The 22401-nt window shown below is 45.9% G+C and overlaps 1 protein-coding gene across 7 annotated transcripts in view; it reads left to right on the top strand.

The window, feature by feature from the left end:
• Nucleotides 1-22401, top strand: part of LOC112260820 (receptor-type tyrosine-protein phosphatase S) — a 152227-nt gene that overhangs the window by 109050 nt on the left and 20776 nt on the right. For 5 of the 7 annotated variants that reach the window (XM_042328961.1, XM_042328966.1, XM_042328963.1 and 2 more), the window contains 10 exons: nucleotides 363-564; nucleotides 2057-2193; nucleotides 2339-2483; nucleotides 11328-11422; nucleotides 15088-15341; nucleotides 16477-16564; nucleotides 17243-17461; nucleotides 17855-18012; nucleotides 18763-18777; nucleotides 19008-19120. In XM_042328961.1, the coding sequence (XP_042184895.1) occupies nucleotides 363-564; nucleotides 2057-2193; nucleotides 2339-2483; nucleotides 11328-11422; nucleotides 15088-15341; nucleotides 16477-16564; nucleotides 17243-17461; nucleotides 17855-18012; nucleotides 18763-18777; nucleotides 19008-19120 (1426 nt within the window). The remainder of the gene's footprint in view (nucleotides 1-362; nucleotides 565-2056; nucleotides 2194-2338; nucleotides 2484-11327; nucleotides 11423-15087; nucleotides 15342-16476; nucleotides 16565-17242; nucleotides 17462-17854; nucleotides 18013-18762; nucleotides 18778-19007; nucleotides 19121-22401) is intronic. The other 2 variants (XM_042328964.1, XM_042328967.1) reach the window with 1 other exon arrangement.

A 22401-nucleotide genomic window follows, 5' to 3' on the forward strand; every position in this document is an offset into this window, starting at 1 on the left:
GTGGAGATGGGGCAGTGCATCATAAAACACATTACAGTTTTAATCATGGACTATAGTGATTACTCTTCAGGTAAAGAAAGGGGCAAAGGTCATTTAGTTATTTAATGATAACTGTAATGATAGTTCAACCTCCAAGCGAATGCAATTTTTATCTAGCTCAACGGCATATAGGTCCGGTCCAGTATAATTTGTTCTGGGCATTAATGTCACAATATATAATAGCTTCCAAGCTCAAACAAGTCTATGAGACCAGACAATGAAAGGCTAATTATAGAAAACAGCAGAAAGGAGTTTCTCTCCATCGTCTAACTGTCTCTCTCTGTGGCTCCCCCCTGCCTCTGTTCCTCCATCGCTCCCTCCAGGTGAAAGGTTACCGGGTGTACTACACCATGGACCCATCTCAGCCCATGAGTCTGTGGCAGATCCATAATGTTCAGGACAGCACCATCACCTCCATCCAGAGCCTGGTACCCTCTGAAACATACACTGTCAGAGTCCTGGCCTTTACATCTGTGGGAGACGGACCCTTCTCAGATCCTGTCCATGTCAAAGTGCTGCCCGGAGGTCAGTGTGTGTGTGTGTGTGTGTCTGTGTGTGTGTGTCTGTGTCTATGGGTTAGTGTGTGTGTGGGTTAGTGTGTGTGTGGGTTAGTGTGTCTGTGGGTTAGTGTGTGTGTGGGTTAGTGTGTGTGTGTGTGGGTTAGTGTGTCTGTGTGTGTGTCTGTGTGTGTGTCTGTGTGTCTGTCTGTGTGTCTGTCTGTGTGGGTTAATGTGTGTGTGGGTTAGTGTGTCTGTGGGTTAGTGTGTGTGTGGGTTAGTGTGTGTGTGGGTTAGTGTGTCTGTGGGTTAGTGTGTCTGTGGGTTAGTGTGTCTGTGGGTTAGTGTGTCTGTGGGTTAGTGTGTCTATGGGTTAGTGTGTCTATGGGTTAGTGTGTGTGTGTGGGTTAGTGTGTCTGTGGGTTAGTGTGTCTGTGGGTTAGTGTGTGTGTGGGTTAGTGTGTGTGTGTGGGTTAGTGTGTGTGTGGGTTAGTGTGTCTGTGGGTTAGTGTGTGTGTGGGTTAGTGTGTCTGTGGGTTAGTGTGTGTGTGGGTTAGTGTGTCTGTGGGTTAGTGTGTCTGTGGGTTAGTGTGTGTGGGGGTTAGTGTGTCTGTGGGTTAGTGTGTGTGTGGGTTAGTGTGTGTGTGTGGGTTAGTGTGTGTGTGGGTTAGTGTGTCTGTGGGTTAGTGTGTGTGTGGGTTAGTGTGTCTGTGGGTTAGTGTGTGTGTGGGTTAGTGTGTCTGTGGGTTAGTGTGTCTGTGGGTTAGTGTGTGTGGGGGTTAGTGTGTCTGTGGGTTAGTGTGTCTGTGGGTTAGTGTGTGTGGTGGTTAGTGTGTGTGTTGGTTAGTGTTTGTGTGTGGGTTAGTGTTTGTGTGTGGGTTAGTGTGTCTGTGGGTTAGTGTGTCTGTGGGTTAGTGTGTCTGTGGGTTAGTGTGTCTGTGGGTTAGTGTGTCTGTGGGTTAGTGTGTGGGGGTTAGTGTGTGTGGGGGGGTTAGTGTGTGTGTGTCTGTGGGTTAGTGTGTGTGTGGGTTAGTGTGTGTGTGTGTGTGTTAGTGTGTCTGTGGGTTAGTGTGTCTGTGGGTTAGTGTGTCTGTGGGTTAGTGTGTCTGTGGGTTAGTGTGTGTGTGGGTTAGTGTGTGTGTGGGTTACTGTGTGTGTGGGTTAGTGTGTCTGTGCGTTAGTGTGTCTGTGGGTTAGTGTGTGTGTGGGTTAGTGTGTGTGTGGGTTACTGTGTGTGTGGGTTAGTGTGTCTGTGCGTTAGTGTGTCTGTGGGTTGGTGTGTGTGTGGGTTAGTGTGTCTGTGTCTGTGGGTTTGTTCCCTTTTCTGACCCGGTTCATGTCAAAGTGCTTCAGTACTGTTTAAGGTCAGTGACACACATCTTTTGTAGAACTACAGGGCTGGAATGGGATTTGTCTGTTTAAATAAAGGATGAATAGAAGAGTCTAGAAGCTACTAACTGACTGGATGCTGGAGAGGTGAGTTCTAACTCTTGGCCTGTCTCCTCTTCTAACCCCTGTAGTTCCAGGGCAGCCAGGAAAGTTCAAGGTGGGCAAGGTGACGGAGACCAGTATAGAGCTGACCTGGGAACCGTCCTACATCAAGGAGGGCATCGTCAACTACGAACTGCTCTACAAACCTGTCAAGTTCGGCAGCCTGGTCAGACTTTTTCTTCCATACTAAGTAGATTTCATTAAGGTGATAAAGTCCATTTATCAGAGAATCCAGTTCTTTCTTTCTTTCTTTCTTTCCTTCTTTCTTTCTTTTATTCATGTTCTCTCCCCCCCTTCTCCGTCTCTAACAGGAGAAGTTGACGTTTGGGCCCAGGGCTTCGTACACAGTGGAGGGTCTGAGGGCTAACACGGAGTACTCCTTCTCCCTGGCTGCCATTTCTAACAAAGGCATCGGAGCCTTTACCAACGAGCTGGTCCAGAGGACAGCACAAGCCAGTACGTTTCCCTCTGTCACACCTGCAAACACACACTGTGTAACGTTACAGTGTGATGTACTTGTATCCCTCACAGCTCACTGATCCCCAGGAGTCGTCTACACACTCATCCATCTTGTCCACTCATCTATTCATTTATCTTGTTCACTCATCCATCCATCCCTGCATCTATCTTCTATGTATTCAGAGTGTACCTGATGTTTAGCACACCAACAGTTTATTTGAACTTTCACAGTTTTCTCACACAGTGAAATGTCACGGATATACAGATCGGATAAGGCTGCTGTTTCATTTTCTTCAGTCCTTCACAGTTTCCTTTACTTCAAGGTTGGTCAAAGTACCCTTTTTCTCCAGTTCAAGAAGCTCACCGTCACAGGTCAAATGTCAAAGGTCATCAGGATTAAATGATTTTCGAGGCTTTATTGGAGGTATGTGCTGGTCAGTCGGAGTCTCAGACCAAATCAAACGAATAGGCCTGTATCCAACGGAGACTGGTGTAAAGGTACAGTAATACTTTTTAAGATTTGTTACCTGGAGAAAATGGACACCATATAATGTACATTGGACGTACAGCTAACTGCCAAAATAAAGGAAACACTTGAGTAAATGAGGGATACAAAGTATATTGAAAGCAGGTGCTTCCACACAGGTGTGGTTCCTAAGTTAATTAATCAATTGACATCCCATCATGCTTAGGCTCATGTAGAAATGCTGGGTAAGCCATTATTATGGACATTATTTTGGCTACCATAGCTATGCCCCCATAGGATGACTAGGGCACAAGTGGTCACTGGATGGTTTGATGAGCATGAAAACGATGTAAACCATATGCTAGGGCCGTCTCAGTCACCAGATCTCAACCCAATTGAACACTTATGGGAGATTCTGGAACGGCGCTTGAGACAGCATTTTCCACCACCATCAACAAAATACTAAATGATGGAATTTCTCGTGGAAGAATGGTGTCGCATCCTTCTAATAGAGTTCCAGACGTTAGTAGAATCTATGCCATGGTGCAGTGAAGCTGTTCTGGATCGTGGAGGCCCAACGCCCTTTTGAGATACTTTAGGCTGGTGTTTCCTTTATTTTGGCAGTTACCTGTATATTCACCAACAGAAACTTTCTGCAACTTTTAACATGTTATTTGGCTAGCTGTATGCCCCGTGTTATGCTTGACCTACACATGGAGGTTAGACACCTGGGTGGCAGGCTAGGGAATGACTGAATGTGGCAGATAACAATTTCATTTCATGGAGCAGAATGCATTTCACAGTTAGCTTAGCACGGTTTGTGTGCAATCACTAGGCTTGGGTGCACATCGTGATTTTTCCCTCAGGCCACTGGTACTGGGACTGTGCAGCTGAAGTGTCAGACTGTCAGATTCACAAATCAATGAATGATGAACATATTCATGCACATATCCTTTCCTCTGAACCTTTGTTTGGTTGACATTTTGTTTGAATGGTGGTTGTTGAATGGTAAGAAGGTCTTATGTGATGGCTACGGGTGGGAAGGACAGGCACGCATCTCAGACAGTGCCTGGTTGTGTCTCTTATTCTTGCTGTTCTTCTGTCCCTCCGTCCACTGCCTTGTCTCTCATTCTATCTCATAGTTCCTCTCTGAAATTGCATGAGGTCAACATTAATGAAAGAATTTGGTTTGGGTTTTAGTTTCAGCTGCCTCAAATCTTGCTCTCCACATTTTTATATGACATTTGAAACATCCAATCCACAAACCCAATTTTAACAAATTCGATTGGGCAGTTTAAACTTGTACTGCAGCTGGCTAAATCAGGGTTACACAGAGTGATTCTTGGTAGTCTTAAACAAATCTAAATTGAAGCAAAAGTATACACCTCACACACATGGTTATGGGCTTAAACAAAAGAAGACACCTGCACCATGTCAGATATAAAGTTGTAATGTATTATATTTTGAGTTTGCGTCCCAATATTACACTTCAAATACATCACAGAAGACTGACATATAACTCAAATGTTTGACATAGTAACACTGGATTTTCATATTTTAAAAACATCATCTTTATTAATAATGAAATTATGAAAACATGAATAACATTCGCTCTTGGTCGTTGACTGCAGGAAAGGGCTACGAAGCATTACTAAAATATATAAAGAGTTTGGCAAAGTTCCAACACAATTATTACATTCCACTGAGAATGTCAAGGAAGGAAACCTTGGTAGCAAGATGGAGGATAGACTGCAAAGCTCTATATCTATATAGTATCTACAGCAGGGATGGGCAACTTTGATGGAGTGAGGGCCACAAAAAATCTCAACTCATCATAGGGGGCCGCAGTAGTTTGCGGGTCCGCATATGCACTTCCATACCCACACACATGTTGTCAGAGTAGGCCCTACCCTATTGGGGGCCCTTAGCAAAATAATGTTTTAGCAACCCCCCATCTTGACAGTGGAGAGAAAAAATATGTTTCAGAGTACATTTCCTGCAGTAGGGTAGAGAGGAATGTTTCCAGTTTTTAATATGATATCTGAGTGAGAGTGACTAACAAAATCAATGGGGGCCCCCTGGTCGATAAATCACCATGAATACTACAAGTTAACTGGCTGTTTCGACTAACTTACTTGTCTAAAAAATGTTTTCTGACATGGCCAATTGAGTGACTGTCAGTGAGTGACATAACAAGAAAAAAACTGCTGATGCACAACCAAATGTCACCTGGTGTATTCTACTATTCTAACTCTCAACAGCAAGTTGTTGTGTCGTCGCCCCCCCAAATGTTTCTACCGTTTTTTATGTTTTTGGAAATGTATCCGCGGGCAGTTGCCCATCCCTGATCTACAGTATAGTGGCAGTTGGCCATCCCTGATCTACAGTATAGTGGCAGTTGCCCATCCCTGATCTACAGTATAGTGGCAGTTGCCCATCCCTGATCTACAGTATAGTGGCAGTTGCCCATCCCTGATCTACAGTATAGTGGCAGTTGCCCATCCCTGATCTACAGTATAGTGGCAGTTGCCCATCCCTGATCTACAGTATAGTGGCAGTTGCCCATCCCTGATCTACAGTATAGTGGCAGTTGCCCATCCCTGATCTACAGTATAGTGCCCATCCCTGATCAGTATAGTGCCCTATCCCTGATCTACAGTATAGTGGCAGTTGCCCATCCCTGTTCTACAGTATAGTGGCAGTTGCCCATCCCTGATCTACAGTATAGTGGCAGTTGCCCATCCCTGATCTACAGTATAGTGGCAGTTGCCCATCCCTGTTCTACAGTATAGTGGCAGTTGCCCATCCCTGATCTACAGTATAGTGGCAGTTGCCCATCCCTGATCTACAGTATAGTGGCAGTTGCCCATCCCTGATCTACAGTATAGTGGCAGTTGCCCATCCCTGATCTACAGTATAGTGGCAGTTGCCCATCCCTGATCTACATTATAATGGCAGTTGCCCATCCCTGATCTACAGTATAGTGGCAGTTGCCCATCCCTGATCTACAGTATAGTGGCAGTTGCCCATCCCTGATCTACAGTATAGTGGCAGTTGCCCATCCCTGATCTACAGTATAGTGGCAGTTGCCCATCCCTGATCTACAGTATAGTGGCAGTTGCCCATCCCTGATCTACAGTATAGTGGCAGTTGCCCATCCCTGATCTACAGTATAGTGGCAGTTGCCCATCCCTGATCTACAGTATAGTGGCAGTTGCCCATCCCTGATCTACAGTATAGTGGCAGTTGCCCATCCCTGATCTACAGTATAGTGGCAGTTGCCCATCCCTGATCTACAGTATAGTGGCAGTTGCCCATCCCTGATCTACAGTATAGTGGCAGTTGCCCATCCCTGATCTACAGTATAATGGCAGTTGCCCATCCCTGATCTACAGTATAGTGGCAGTTGCCCATCCCTGATCTACAGTATAGTGGCAGTTGCCCATCCCTGATCTACAGTATAGTGGCAGTTGCCCATCCCTGATCTACAGTATAGTGGCAGTTGCCCATCCCTGATCTACAGTATAGTGGCAGTTGCCCATCCCTGATCTACAGTATAGCTCTGTTCTTATCCAGCCAAGCAAAACTGAGCAGAGCTGTGTCTCTAGACAACATCTTAAAGGCGCTCTTCCCAGTCGTAAATCACTGTGCTGCCATTGGTCAGAGCAGACAGGTGAAAGCCAATCATCTGGTATCAGTTACACATCCTCCTGGGCAGTAATTAAGTTGTCCTTTATCTCATTACCTAGCTAACATGATTAATTCCTTTCTTCCTCCATAAAGCTTTGTCTTCTGTGTTGAAGCCCTTGTCTTCTGTGTCGAAGCATTTGTCTTCTGTGTCGAAGCCCTTGTCTTCTGTGTCGAAGCCCTTGTCTTCTGTGTCGAAGCCCTTGTCTTCTGTGTCGAAGCTTTTGTCTTCTGTGTTCAGCTGAGTCATGTTTGTTTGTATTTATAGGCCTTCTCTTTTAATTTAGTTTTCCTTTTTTTATTTGTATTTCCTTTTTCTTCTATCCTTTTGTTTTGGCTTTGGTTTTTCACCCTCTTTCCGCCACTGTCTCTTTGCTCTCCCTTTCTATTTCTTCACTGCGTTCGAAACTCCCCTGGCCTTGCCCACTTCCTTATCCTGACCCTCATCCAATCAGAGCCCTCGGCTGCTCCCCTGGGCGTGTCCTGTGACAGCCCCAGCTCCACCTCCCTGAGGGTAAGTTGGACACCGCCGCCCACTGAGACCCAAAATGGCACACTGACTGCTTATGTGCTGCGCTACCAGCAAGTGGTGTCTGGGGCCGAGGTCAAAGGTCAGGGTCCAGAGGTGAAGGTGCCTCCCATCCCCCCAGAGCAGGGGCAGGCAGTGGTGGAGGGGCTGGAAAAGTGGACCTGGTACCGCGTTAGCCTGGCAGCCTTCACTACCGAGGGGTCCGGACCAGAGAGTCCAGCCCTGCTCTGCCGCACAGACCACGACGGTGAGTGAGTGTGTGTTTGTGTCAGAGAGGTATCAAACAAGCTTGAGACGAGAATGTTTGAAGCAGGGTAGATGGATGGCTGAAGTTCTAGATTAGCTGATCGATGCGTTGATTGAGAAATTAGACGTGTGTATGTGTGTGTTCCTTAGTGCCGGGTGCGGCCCCTCGGCAGGTGGAGGTCCGGCCCTTCAACTCCACTGCCCTTAGGGTCACCTGGCGATCTGTGTTGCCAAGGCAACGCCACGGTCAGATCCGTGGTTACCAGGTGCACTATGCTCGTGTGGAGAGTGGCTCAACACGCAGCCTTCCCCGAATCAAAGACCTGCTATTGGACGACAGCCAGGTGAGGTCATCACCTTCTTATTTTTCTTATTTACATTTTCCGTAAAAAATATTTCATTTGAATATCTTCTCAACAGTCACGTACATATGTACTTTCAAAGATAACATATATATTTGACAGCTATCACACCTTTGCAGGTCATTGTTCAGTTGAAGTGAAGCAAATCATTTATCTCACTGGGTCTTTGCAGTACACATCACCTCCCACCAATGTTCCCTCTAAGCTGTGTGCATGTGCAGCACGCAGCGCCCCCAGCACTGCCGGAGCAGAAGAAATATCAGCACGTGCAGAGAAGCACGACATTAAACTTCACTCAACTTTCTAGAGTTTTTCCCGTTTAGTTAACACTATCGGCTTCTATTGCATTGACAGGCACGACTCAGGCCAGTGCACCATAACCAATCAGAGCTGCAGTAGGCCTATATGCAAATAGACCATTGCCATATATTGAATTGAACCATTACATTTGAACTGGACTGTTTTACAGCATGAGGGGTCGTGATTATTATGCGCTTGTTTTGAGATCAAAGTGAGAGCTGCATGTAGCCATGTGTCCACATTTGTTCATATTATTTACTAGTTAGCGAGTTATTAGCCCAGTTATAGCTCAATTATAGTCAGAAATGTGGAAGTGATTGCTTCCTATAAGAGCACAAAACATGAACATTTCTTTGAAAAGCTTTTTTCCTGTCTTAAAGGGGCAGTATTGTATTTTGAGACAGACTTGAATAAGCTAAGAAGCCAATACTGTAGGCAGAGGGTAGCATCATTTCATAGATTCTCTGTAATAATGGTATGGGGAATAATAATGCATTTTGTTTTGTAAAGTGGTTTCTTGGCCACTGTTAAAACACTCAATAATAGCAGGTACAGCATCAGTGTTCATAGTAAACGCGCACCGGAAGTTGCACAGAATCTTCACAACATTTGCGCTCAGCAGCCCTGAAATTTGCTCAGTGGCAAAAACAATTGAGGGAGCATTGCCTCCCACTATGCTCCTATTTCCTCCTCCTTTATCTAAACTCTTCTCTCGACTCATTCACTCTCCTCCCTCTCTCTCTCCCCTCCGGGTCTAACCGTGGGATCAGTTTGTGGAGGATGACACTACTGAATATGTGAGTATGGATCATTCTGTCAGTATTAAACTGAACCTACAGTGGTAGTGGTTATGCTGTACATTGCATAAGTAAGCTATGAACTCCTCATTAGGAGATGCCTTCTATCTGAGAGACAGTCCGTTTGTAATGTCTCTATGTAAAGTAATAGGACAGAGTGAGTTCATACTATGTGATGGTTTAGTAGAGATAGGGGGAGAAATGGAGGACCAGGGAGGAAGGGAGAGGAAAGAGGAGAGAGAGGTTTATAAGGCTTAGCTGAAAAAGTATCTTGTGTGTGTGTGACCCTGTAGGAGATGATGGTGGGGGGTCTGAAGCCTGAGATGTGGTACTCTGTGTCTGTGGCGGCTTACACCACGAAAGGGGATGGAACACACAGTAAAGTCAGAGTGGTGCAGACACCGGGGATTGGTAAGCATTGCACACATAAGATCACTAACAAATGCACACACAATACACACACAATACACACACAATAGCATATTAGACATACAATATATGAATGTTTCAAAGGCACAATGCAGAACTGACATGTCTGTGCCTCTCCCTCCTCTTGCCTGCAGTGCCTGGTGCCCCCTCCCTTTCGGTGCGCCCAGGGTCTGAACCCTCCATGGTGGTGAGATGGGGGCCCCCTACTGGGGGGTCAGACTCAGGTCCAGGGGCCAAAGGGTCTGAAGTTCAGATCCAGGGTTTTCGGTTACAATTTGGGCTGAAGAATGCAACCCTGGACACTACGGTGGAGTTTTCGGCCAGGGAGCGAATGTACACACTCACAGACGTAATTCCAGGGTTGACTTATGTCGTTACCCTTTCCGCCAAAAGCCGGTCAGGGTACGGAGACGAGGCACGGGAGGAACTCGAGATGCCTGAGTACCCACCCAGAAGTTACCCTCAAATCTCAGGATACATTAACGCCACCTGCTGTTCGCTCCAGTTCTCCTGGCTGCCCCCTGTGCCAAGCGAACGAAACGGTGTGATCACCGAATACACAATAGCTTATCGGGAAGCAGGGGGTCTTAACCCTCTGGGCATTGACCCTCTGGGCATTGACCCTCTGGGACCCCCTCGCCAGATCACGCTCCCAGCCATTGAGTCCAGCTACACCATTCTGGGCCTGAACCACAACACCGGGTACGAGGTGCAGATGTGTGCCCACACCAGCGTAGGTCCCGGCCCGTTCAGTCCCCCGCTGCTGTATCGCACACTGGCCTTCGAGACAGGTAGGGCTGGCCTGGGGCCTGGCACAGGGCTCCAGAGAAACGCCCCTATTCACTCTAAACACTGGTCTAGAGTCAGATTTTTTGTATTTTAATCTGAACCTTGAATATCACAGTCCAAAATGCAAAGCTGACTCTGGGCCAGTTATAAGGGTAAACTTTCACCCACAGAGGGGTTGAAAACGAGTCCACTGGAAAAAACTGCAAATCCTAGTCTCTTCCACACACCCACCACCTCCTCCCTCACCTACTCCACACCTACTCCTCACCTCCAAGGAAAACTGACTGAATGCCACATGATTGAATGCATGGAGAACACGCTCTCACACCCACAGGTAAAAGTCAGTAGAAAAGCCAGACTGGTGGTGAACAGTGAGGTAAGTGTTGAGTCCTGGCTCCTTGGCTGAATGAACGAGGCTTTCGTTTTAATACACATGGTTTGTTTCTAAAGGTAAGCTTTTACCTCCTTTTGGATTGACCTAACCTGTTCCAACCTTTGTTGACATGCTGTTAACATGTTTTGTAGCCCTCACACTCCCCAGTAGGCACTTCACCACGAACCAAACACATTCTTCAGTTCTGTTGCTCTCCCTCCACTCTTCACTCTGATCAATCAATCCACCCTCTTCACCACCTCCTACTCTTCCTCCAAACCTTCATCTGCCATTCCCACTATCACCATGTGTAAAAACCTGCACCTACCCTCCATCACCGACTAACAGATCTACAGGGTGGAATTAGAGGAGTGAAGAGGTTGAATGGCACACTGCAGTCTAAAGATGACCTTGCTTTGACTGTCTAACATCCCCTCATCCACTTCACAGTGACCCGATAGCTCCTTGAGAAGAGGGTTGTTTGGCAGTTAAATATTCTGTGTGTTCTGTTCCGGAAATGTACCGGAGCGAATTAGGCTAGAACGAGATAAAGTGGGATTACACAGATTATGTCATCATAAAGAGGAGGATGAAAAGGGCACAACGGAGCCAACTGTTCCTATCTCTTCAATTCTATTCACTCTTCTTTGCTACTCAGTGCCCATATACGTACTTCCTGAATAATCTTGAGATGTATGACATCACTGTATAATTCTTCTTAATCTTATTTTAGGAATTAGGATCCTTTGTTATAGAACCTACTAGAATAGGTTGGTAGCTTCTCCTAAGGACAGACAAGACATGTGAATGGGGTGGTCTATACTGCCACTGACCATGTGTCTGTTTTCCCGTCTTCCAATCAGATGTCCCGAGGAATTTCTCAGTGAACTTGGCGACCAAGACGAGTGTTCTCCTGACCTGGGAGTTCCCTGAGAGCCCCTACCCCTACCACTTCACTGTGAGTGTGTGTGCTTGTGTAAACAACGGTGTGTGTACATGTGTATACGTTTTAATGTCAAGTCCACATGTAAAGTGAAATGCCTTTCTTGCAAGCTCTAAACCCAACAATGCAATAACCAATGTAGTACTAAAAATATCATGAGAAATTTTAAAAAAACATACAAGAAATAAAAAATAAATAAAAATGAGAAGTAAGTCATTTATATACTGGTTAAGTTTCAATATCATATATACAATGTGCAGGGATACTGGAGTGATGGAGGTAGATATGTATAGGGGTAAGGTGACAGGGATACTGGAGTAATAGAGGTAGATATGTATAGGGGTAAGGTGACAGGGATACTGGAGTGATAGAGGTAGATATGTATAGGGGTAAGGTGACAGGGATACTGGAGTGATGGAGGTAGATATGTATAGGGGTAAGGAGACAGGGATACTGGAGTGATAGAGGTAGATATGTATAGGGGTAAGGTGACAGGGATACTGGAGTGATGGAGGTAGATATGTATAGGGGTAAGGAGACAGGGATACTGGAGTGATAGAGGTAGATATGTATAGGGGTAGAGACAGGGATACTGGATGATGGAGGTAGATATGTATAGGGGTAAGGTGACAGGGATACTGGAGTGATGGAGGTAGATATGTATAGGGGTAAGGAGACAGGGATACTGGAGTGATAGAGGTAGATATGTATAGGGGTAAGGAGACAGGGATACTGGAGTGATGGAGGTAGATATGTATAGGGGTAAGGTGACAGGGATACTGGAGTGATGGAGGTAGATATGTATAGGGGTAAGGTGACTAGGCATCAGGATATATGATAAACAGAGTAGCAGCAGCGTATGTGTGGTGTGTGTGTCAGTATAAATGTATGTGCAAATTAAGTGTGTGTTGGAGTGCCAGTGTGCGTGAGTGTGTAGAGTCCTGTGAGTGTGCATAGAGACTAAAATACAAGGGTCAACTCATATAGTCTGTTTAGCCATTTTGTTAGCTATTTAGCAGTCTTATGGCTTCGGGGCTTTTCAGGAGCCTGTTGCTGTCAGACTTGATGCGGTACCTGTTTGCTGTGCGGAAGCAGTGACAACAGTCTATGGCTTGAAGGGCTAGCGTTTTTAACGATTTTCCCGGCCTTCCTTTCACACCGCCCTCTGCAGCGTCTTTCGATCGAGATCGGTGCTGTTGCCATACCAAGTAGTGATGCAGCCAGTCAAGATGCTTTCAATGGTGCAGCTGTAGAACTTTGAGGATCTGGGGGCCCATGCCAAACCTTTTCAACCTCCTGAGGGGGAAGAGGCACTGTCCTGCCTTCTTCACGACTATGTGTGTGGACCATTTTAAGACCTTAGTGTTGTGGATACCGAGGAACTTGAAGCTCTCGACCTGCTCTGAGATCAGCGAGATCACGCAGTCCTCTGGGTCGGTGGAGGTACTCATGCACGGCACGGTGTTGTTATTGTCGAAGCGTGCATAAAATGCATTGAGTTCGTCTGGTGGATAGACATTGTTGGATAGATCACGGCTGGGTCTTCCTTTGTAATCCGTAATGGACTGTAGCCACTGCCACTTGGTGGGCATCGGAGCCTGTGTACGTAATATGATTCCACCTTATTCCTATATTGTCCTTTTGCACGTTTGATGACTCTGCGACGGTCATGGCGGGACCTCTTGTACTTGTTCCTGTGCTCAGCTGTAGCCTCAGGGTTGTCTGCGAAAGCCCGGTGTCCAGTAGCCCTGTCCTTTATCTTAGCACCAACCTCAGTGTTAATCCAGGGCTTTTGATTGGGGAAGCAGCAAACCTTTAATGTGGGGATAATGTCGCCGATGCATTGCCTAATGTAGCCGGTGACGGAGGTGGTTAGTTCGTTGGATAGCCATTGGGTGTATCTTGTCCGAAAGCCATGTTTCGGAAAAGCAGAGAATATTCCAGTCAAGAGAGTCCTGTTGGTAGCAAATCCACGATCGGAGGTCATCCATTTTATTATCAAGTGACTGTACATTAGCCAGTAGAATGGAGGGAAGAAGTGGGCGGTTTTCCCTTCGCCTTAATGTTGTCAGGCCCTCCCCTCTCTTGCCTCTGTAATGCCGGATTTTCCTCTTGCATATGTAACAGTATAACTTTAGACCATCCCCTCGCCCATTCCCGGGCGCGAACCAGGGACCCTCTGCACACATCAACAACTGACACCCACGAAGCATCGTTACCCATCGCTCCACAAAAGCAGAACAAGTGACGTCACCAATTGAAACACTATTTAGCGTGCACCACCGCTAACTAAGCTAGCGTTTCACATCCGTTACACATATCCCCCTTGGGTTGTGCCATGGCGGAGATCTTTGTGGGCTATACTCGGCCCTGTCTCAGGATGGTAAGTTGGTGGTTGAAGATATCCCTCTAGTGGTGTGGGGGCTGTGCTTTGGCAAAGTGGGTGGGGTTATATCCTTCCTGTTTGGCCCTGTCCGGGGGTGTCCTCGGATGGGTCCACAGTGTCTCCTGACCCCTCCTGTCTCAGCCTCCAGTATTTATGCTGCAGTAGTATATGTGTCGGGGGGCTAGGGTCAGTTTGTTATATCTGGAGTACTTCTCCTGTCCTATTCGGTGTCCTGTGTGAATCTAAGTGTGCATTCTCTAATTCTCTCCTTCTCTCTCTCGGAGGACCTGAGCCCTAGGACCATGCCCCAGGATTACCTGACATGATGACTCCGTGCTGTCCCCAGTCCACCTGGCCTTGCTGCTGCTCCAGTTTCAACTGTTCTGCCTTCTTATTATTCGAACATGCTGATCATTTATGAACATTTGAACATCTTGGCCATGTTCTGTTATAATCTCCACCCGGCACAGCCAGAAGAGGACTGGCCACCCCACATATGCTCTCTCTAATTTCTCTTTTTTTCTCTCTCTCTCGGAGGACCTGAGCCCTAGGACCATGCCCCAGGACTACCTGACATGATGACTCCTTGCTGTCCCCAGTCCATCTGACCGTGCTGCTGCTGCAGTTTCAACTGTTCTGCCTTATTATTATACGACCATGCTGGTCATTTATGAACATTTGAACATCTTGGCCATGTTCTGTTATAATCTGCACCCGGCACAGCCAGAAGAGGACTGGCCACCCCACATAGCCTGGTTCCTCTCTAGGTTTCTTCCTAGGTTTTGGCCTTTCTAGGGAGTTTTTCCTAGCCACCACGCTTCTACACCTGCATTGCTTGCTGTTTGGGGTTTTAGGCTGGGTTTCTGTACAGCACTTTGAGATATCAGCTGATGTACGAAGGGCTATATAAATACATTTGATTTGATTTGATTTGATATCCCGAAAATTGGGTCAGAATTACAGAAAGAGCCCAGGGCAGATAAGTCAAAGTTGAAGTAGAAGCTGGAATTGGGGTAAGTAACTACCGATCTGATGTTCAAGAGTTCTTGTCGGTTGTAAGAAATAGAGGATACATTTTGTGAAAATAAGTCAAAATAAACGGCTAAAGAATCAAAGTTGGGTTGGAGCTCGCAAAATGGCGACCATTAAGGACGGCGCTATCTTATTATGTGTGTGTATATGTGTGATCTTAGCCGTCAGAAATACCCTCCCCTACCCTATTCCTCCCAGGATGTGTGTGTATATGTGTGATCTTAGCCGTCAGAAATACCCTCCCCTACCCTATTCCTCTCAGGTGGAGTATAACCGCCAGAAGATGGAGGTGGATGCCAAGCTGAGGAAAGCAGTGATCCCCAACTTGCAGCCAGATACCGACTATGACTTCAAGATCACCTCCTCTGAGGGCAACATGGGCGGGCTGAGGCACCGCATCCACGCCAAGACCTCTCCACCAATTGCCATCCGCCGTCCGGAGATTGACCACACCCGTGACACGGAGACCACCATCACCATAATCCTGCCCTCGCTGGAGAATCGCATCCCTGTCAAGTAAGGGCTAGCCACAGGGTTGCTTATTAGTGATTTTGATGGGCATACGGTTGCCTTCCAACAATATGATTTTTTTGGAAAATTCCATAAAATTATGTCATGGCTTTAGAAGCTTCTGATAGGCTAATTGACATCATCTGAGTCAATTGGAGGTTTACCTGTGGATGTATTTCAAGGCCTACCTTCAAACACAGTCCCTCTTTGCTTGACATAATGGGAAAATCAAAAGAAATCAGCCAAACATTGGAGACTTTGTGAATATGCTGAAGGAAACAGGTACAAAACTATCTATATCAACAGTAAAACGAGTCCTATATCGACATAACCTGAAAGGCCGCTCAGCAAGGAAGAAGCCACTGCTCCAAAACCGCCATAAAAAAAGCCAGACTATGGTTTGCAACTGCACATGGGGACAAAGATGGTACTTTTTGGAGATATGTCCTCTGAACTGTTTGACCATAATTACCATCATGTTTTGAGGAAAAAGGGGAAGGCTTGCAAACCAAAGAACACCATCCCATCTGTGAAGTGGGTCTTCAAAATGGACAATGACCACAAGCATACTTCCAAAGTTGTGGCAAAATGGCTTAAGGACAACAAAGTCAAGGTATTGGAGTGGCCATCACAAAGCCCTGACCTCAATCCCATAGAAAATTTGTGGGCAGAACTGAAAAAGCGTATGCGAGCAAGGAGGCCTACAAACCTGACTCAGTTACACCAGCTCTGTCAGGGGGAATGGGCCAAAATTCACCCAACTTATTGTGGGAAGCTTGTGGAAGGCTACCTGAAACGTATGACCCAAGTTAAATAATTTAAAGGCAATGCTACCAAATACTAATAGAGTGTATGTAAACTTCTGATCCACTGGGAATGTGATGAAAGAAATAAAAGCTGAAATAAATCACTCTCTCTACTATTATTCTTACATTTCACATTCTTAAAATGAAGTGGAGATCCTAACTTACCTAAGACAGAGATTTTTGTTCAAATTAAATGTCAGGAATTGTGAAAAACTGAGTTTAAATGTATTTGGCTAAGGTGTATGTAAACTTCCAACTTCAACTCTGCTAGTAAACTGCCACAGAAAAGTTGTAATGAAATTCCCTGACAATCTGGTTGTTCCTCTGTCCTGTAGGAACCTGTATGTGGTGGTAGTTCCTCTGAGGAGGGCGAGGGGGGTCATTAGACATCTCAAGAGCCCAGACGAGATGGACTTGGAGGAGGTGAGAGCTATGGCAACCTATCTGGGAACACATGAACTGGCTCGTCTGGCCGTTCTCCTCTCTCTCTGAGAACCTTTGCTCTCTCAGATATTATCATGTGGTTTCTTAATGTTTACATAAAAAAATGAATCATTAACATCACCTCTATCTCTCTCCCTCCCTCTCGCTCCCTCTCTCTCCCTCCCTCCCCCTCTCTCCTTCCCTCTCTCTCTTTCTCCCTCTCTCTCCCTCTATCTGACTCCCTCCCTCTCCCCCTCTCTCTCCCTATCACCACTTTCTCCATCTCTCTGTCTCCCTCTCTCCGTCTCTCTCCCTCACTCTTTTTCTCTCCCTCTCCCTCTCTCCATCTTTTTCCCCCCTTTCCCCCCTCCCTCCCTCCCTCCCTCCCTCCCTCCCTCCCTCCATCTCTCGCCCTCCCTCTTTCTCTCTCTCACGCTATCTCTCTCCTTCCCTCTCTCCATCTCTCTGTCTCCCTCTCTCTCCATCTATATGACGCCCTCCCTCTCTCTGTCTCACTCCCTCCTTCTCCTCCCTCTCTTCTCTCGCTCTCTCTCCCCCCATATCTCTCTCTCTCACTCTCTATCTATCCCTCCCTCTCTCCATCTCTCTCTGCCTCTCTCTGTCTCCCTCTCTCTGCCTCTCTCTGTCTCCCTCTCTCTCCATCTCTCTGTCTCCCAGTTGTTGAAGGACAGCAGTCAGAGACAGAGGGAATCTAGACAGCAGAAACAGGTAGACCTGCGCAGAGCCTACATCTCAGCCCTCTTCACCCCTGCTACTCTGCCAGCCTTCTTCACTCTGGGGGACCAGCTGGACTATGGAGGCTTTGAGAACCGCGCTCTAGAACCAGGACAGGAGTACGTGTTCTTCATCTTGGCAGAACTCAATGGCACCACAGTGGTACGGGCCAATCCAATTATGTTTGTTTTTGTGTGATTGTGTATACACTCTTAGGGGAAAAAAAGGTGCTATCTAGAACCTAAAAGGGTTCTTCGGCTGTCCCCGCAAGAGAACCCTTTAAAGAACCCTTTTTGGTACCAGGTAGAACTCTATTTGGTTCCATGTAGAACCCTTGGGTCAGCCGAAGAACCCTTTTGGAACCCTTTTTTCTAAGAGTGTATGTATTGTAGGACGGTGTGTATCCCTCTCACGTAGTCTTCTCTGTCATTCTCAAGAGACATTGCAATACATTTAAGACAATTAAATTAATGAAAATTAGGTTAATTTCCCCTGGCTAGCCCTTGCTGTGATATGTATTCCTCACTCACTGTGCTCTTTGTTTGTGTATTGTAGAAGATGTATGCGGACAGTCCGTACACAGAGCCAGTGATCGCTCCGGACTCAGACCCCCAGCCCCTGGATGCGGGGGATGGTCTGATCTGGGTGGTGGGACCCGTCCTGGCTGTAGTCTTCATCATCTGCATCGTCATCGCCATCCTGCTCTACAAGAAGTGAGTGAGATCCGAAGAGGGAGCACTGAACTTAAAGCGATTTTATAGCTAACATGTATACGTATAACTAACACGTATAACTACAGTATCTATCTAACTAACTAACATGCTATAACCAGATTTCATGCTAACTATTTAAATAGCTAACATGCTATAAGTAGCTAACATGCTAACAACCTATAACCAGCTTACATGCTAATAACATTATAATGTTCTAAATAGCTAACATGCTATAAGTAGCTAACATGCTAACACTCTATAACCAGCTTACATGCTAATAACATTATAATGTTATAAATAGCTAACATGCTATAAGTAGCTAACATGCTAACACTCTATAACCAGCTTACATGCTAATAACATTATAATGTTATAAATATCTAACATGCTATAAGTAGCTAACACGCTAACACTATAACCACCTCCATGCTAATGTTTTAACTAGCTAACATACTAATATGCTATAACTAACATGCTAACATGCTAAGCACATACGGTGCTAGCCCACTATAACCATTGAAATGTAGCTACCTCAGCTTACACAGTATACTGGCATAACAGGCAAAGATAAAAAAAGCAGCATTGTAAGGAATGACTGCTAGCCTGACCGAGCTGAAAAGACGTGTCATCCACAGAAAGCCGGCCATTTTGAATATAAATGTATCAAATAGATTTTTCTCTCTGTCTCTCCCTCTGTCCCTCTCCTCCTCCTTTCATTATTCATTCCCTCGCTCGCTCCTGATTCCGAAGCAACAAGCCAGACAGGTGAGTGTCGGTCATACTAAACAGTTGTCTTGATCTCAAAGGACAGATGATGCAGGGCAAAATCTAATGCTTAAATTGCAGTGCAATATATGTTTAACTTGTGTTCATTGAGAAAATAGATTGTGATGAATACTGTTAGACAGTCATGAACTCTAACCTCTCTACTCTCTCTGGTGTGTTGCTTGTCTGTTGTGTGTCCCGTTGTTTCCGTCTCCCTGGTCCCTGAGCAGCAAGAGGAAGGACTCCGAGCCAGGCACCAAGAGCCTTCTGTGTAATGCTGAGATGATGGCCCACCACCCCACAGACCCTGTTGAGATGAGACGCATCAACTTCCAGACCCCTGGTATGTATTGTGCACACACATACACACACACACACTCACACACACACACACACACACACACATTCTTCGATAACACATTCTTTCTTGAAAAAAGACGGAAAAGTTTCTGATTTTATATGGTGGGAGAAACGCTTTTTACATCAGCAGTTGTCACAAAGTGCTTATACAGAACCCCTCCTAAAACGACAAAGACCTCAAAGAGCAAGCAATGCAGAAGAACAGTGGCTCTGAAAAAGAGAGACAGAGAGAATAGTCCACAAAGATCTCCCCAACCACACGAGCCTGAGGGGGGCGCAAAACGGAAAAGGAAGATCACATCAGTGAAAAAATCCTGGCATTACGTGAGGCACCCCTCTTAGGGGGGTAATGGGAGAGCGTGAGCAACCCAGTAACTCAGCACCTGTAATGGGGTCAGAGGCAGAGAATCCCAGTAGAGAGAGAAGCAGGCCAAGCAGAGACAGCAAGGGTGGTTCATCACTCCAGTGCCTTGCCGTTCACCATCACACCCCTGGGCCAGACTACAGTCAATCATAGGACCTACTGAAGACATCAAATTAAATGTTATTGGTCACATACACATATTTAGCAGATATTATTGCAGGTTTAGTGAAATGCTTGTGTTCCTAGCTCCAACAGTGCAGTAGTATATAACAATTCACAACATTGCACACAGACCTAAAAGTAAAAGAATGGAATTAAGAAATATATAAATATTAGGACAAGCTATGTCGGAGTGGCATTGACTAAAAACAGTGGAATAGAATACAGTGTATATATGAGATGAGTAAAGCAGCTTGTAAACATTATTGAAGTGGCCAGTGATTCCATGTCTATGTATATGGGGCAGCAGCCTCTAAAGTGCAGGGTTACGTAACCGGGTGGAAGCCGGTTGGTGATGGTTATTTAACAGTCTGGCCTTGAAATAGAAGCTATTTTTCAGTCTCTCAGTTCCAGCATTGATGCACCTGTACTGACCTCGCCTTCAAATCAAATCAAAAATCAAATTTATTTGTCACATACACATGGTTAGCAGATGTTAATGCGAGTGTAGCGAAATGCTTGTGCTTCTAGTTCCGACAATGCAGTAATAACCAACGAGTAATCTAACTTAACAATTCCACAACTACTACCTTATACACACAAGTGTAAAGGGATAAAGAATATGTACATAAGGATATATGAATGAGCGATGGTACAGAACGGCATAGGCAAGATGCAGTAGATGGTATCGAGTACAGTATATACATATGAGATGAGTAATGTAGGGTATGTAAACATTATATTAAGTGGCATTGTTTAAAGTGGCTAGTGATATATCTTTACATCAATTCCCGTCAATTTCCATTATTAAAGTGGCTGGAGTTGAGTCAGTATGTTGGCAGCAGCCACTCAATGTTAGTGGTGGCTGTTTAACAGTCTGATGGCCTTGAGATAGAAGCTGTTTTTCAGTCTCTGTCCCCGCTTTGATGCACCTGTACTGACCTCGCCTTCTGGATGATAGCGGGGTGAACAGGCAGTGGCTCGGGTGGTTGATGTCCTTGATGATTTTTTGGCCTTCCTGTGACATCGGGTGCTGTAGGTGTCATGGCGGGCAGGTAGTTTTTCCCCGGTGATGCGTTATTGCAGACCACCCTATGGAGAACCTTGCCGTTGAGGTCGGTGCAGTTGCCGTACCAGGCTATGATACAGGACAACAAGATGCTCTCGATTGTGCATCTGTAAACGTTTGTCAGGGTTTTGGGTGACAAGCCAAATTTCTTCAGCCTCCTGATGTTGAGGCACTGTTGCGCCTTCTTCACCACACTGTCTGTGTGGGTGGACCATTTCAGTTTGCCTGTGATGTGTACGCCCAGGAACGTAAAACTTTCCACCTTATCCACTGCTGTCCCTTCAATGTGGATAGGGGGGTGCTCCCTCTGCTGTTTCCTGAAGTCTAAGATCATCTCCTTTGTTTTGTTGACGTTGAGTGAGACATTGTATTCCTGACACCACACTCCGAGGGCCCTCACCTCCTCCCTGTAGGCGGTCTCGTCATTGTTGGTAATAAAGTCCACTACTGTTATGTCGTCTGCAGACTTGATGATTGAGTTGGAGGCGTGCATAGCCACGCAGTCGTGGGTGAACAGGGAGTACAGGAGAGGGCTGAGCACACACCCTTGTGAGGCCCCAGTTTTGATGGTCAGCGAAGTGGAGATGTTGTTTCCTACCTTCACCACCTAGGGGCGGCCCGTCAGAAAGTCCAGGACCCAGTTGTACAGGGCGGGGTTGAGACCCAGGGCCTCCAGCTTGATAATGAGCTTGGAGGGTACTATGGTGTTGAATGCTGAGCTGTAGTCAATGAACAGCATTCTAATATAGGTATTCCTTTTGTCCAGATGGGGATAGGGCAGTGTGCAGTGAGATGGCGATTACGTCGTCTGTGGACCTGTTGGGGCGGTATGCAAACTGAAGTGGGTCTAGAGTGGCCGGTATGCTTTGAGGACGCGGCTAGGGATGCCGTCTGGGCCAGCAGCCTTGCGAGGGTTAACACGTTTAAATATTTTACTCACGTCAGCCATGGAGAAGGAGAGGGGCACAGTCCTTGTTAGCGGGCCGTGACGGTGGGACTGTATTGTCCTCAAAGTGGGCAAAGAAGGTGCTTAGTTTGTCTGGAGGTGTTTAGTTTGTCTCTTTGTTTCTTGGGACCAAGAACTAGCATCTTTGTTTTGACTGAGTTTGAAAGTAAAAACAAATCTGCAATCCACGTCCTTATTTCTGAAACACAGGCTTCCGTGGTAAGCAATTTTGGGGCTTCACCATGTTTCATCGAAATATACAGCTGTGTGTCGTCTGCACAGCAGTGAAAGTTTCCGAATGACATCACCAAGAGGTAATATACAGTTGAAGTAGAATGTTCACATACACTTTAGCCAAATACATTTAAACTCAGTTTTCACAATTCCTGACATTTAATCCTAGTAAAAATTCCCTGTCTTAGGTCAGTTAGGATCTCCACTTTATTTTAAGAAGGTTAATTATCAGAATAATAGTAGAGAGAATTATTTCTTTCTTTCATCATATTCTCAGTGGGTCAGAAGTTAACATACACTCAATTAGTATTTGGTAGCATTGCCTTATTGTTTAACTTGGGTCAAATGTTTCGGGGAAGCCTTCCACAAGCTTCCCACAATAAGTTGGGTGAATTTTGTCCCATTCCTCCTGACAGAGCTGGTGTAACTGAGTCAGGTTTGTAGGCCTCCTTGCTCGCACACACTTTTTCAGTTCTGCCCACAAATTTTCTA

The sequence above is a fragment of the Oncorhynchus tshawytscha genome, linkage group LG10 (genome assembly GCF_018296145.1).
Source record: "Oncorhynchus tshawytscha isolate Ot180627B linkage group LG10, Otsh_v2.0, whole genome shotgun sequence".
NCBI lineage: Eukaryota > Metazoa > Chordata > Actinopteri > Salmoniformes > Salmonidae > Oncorhynchus > Oncorhynchus tshawytscha.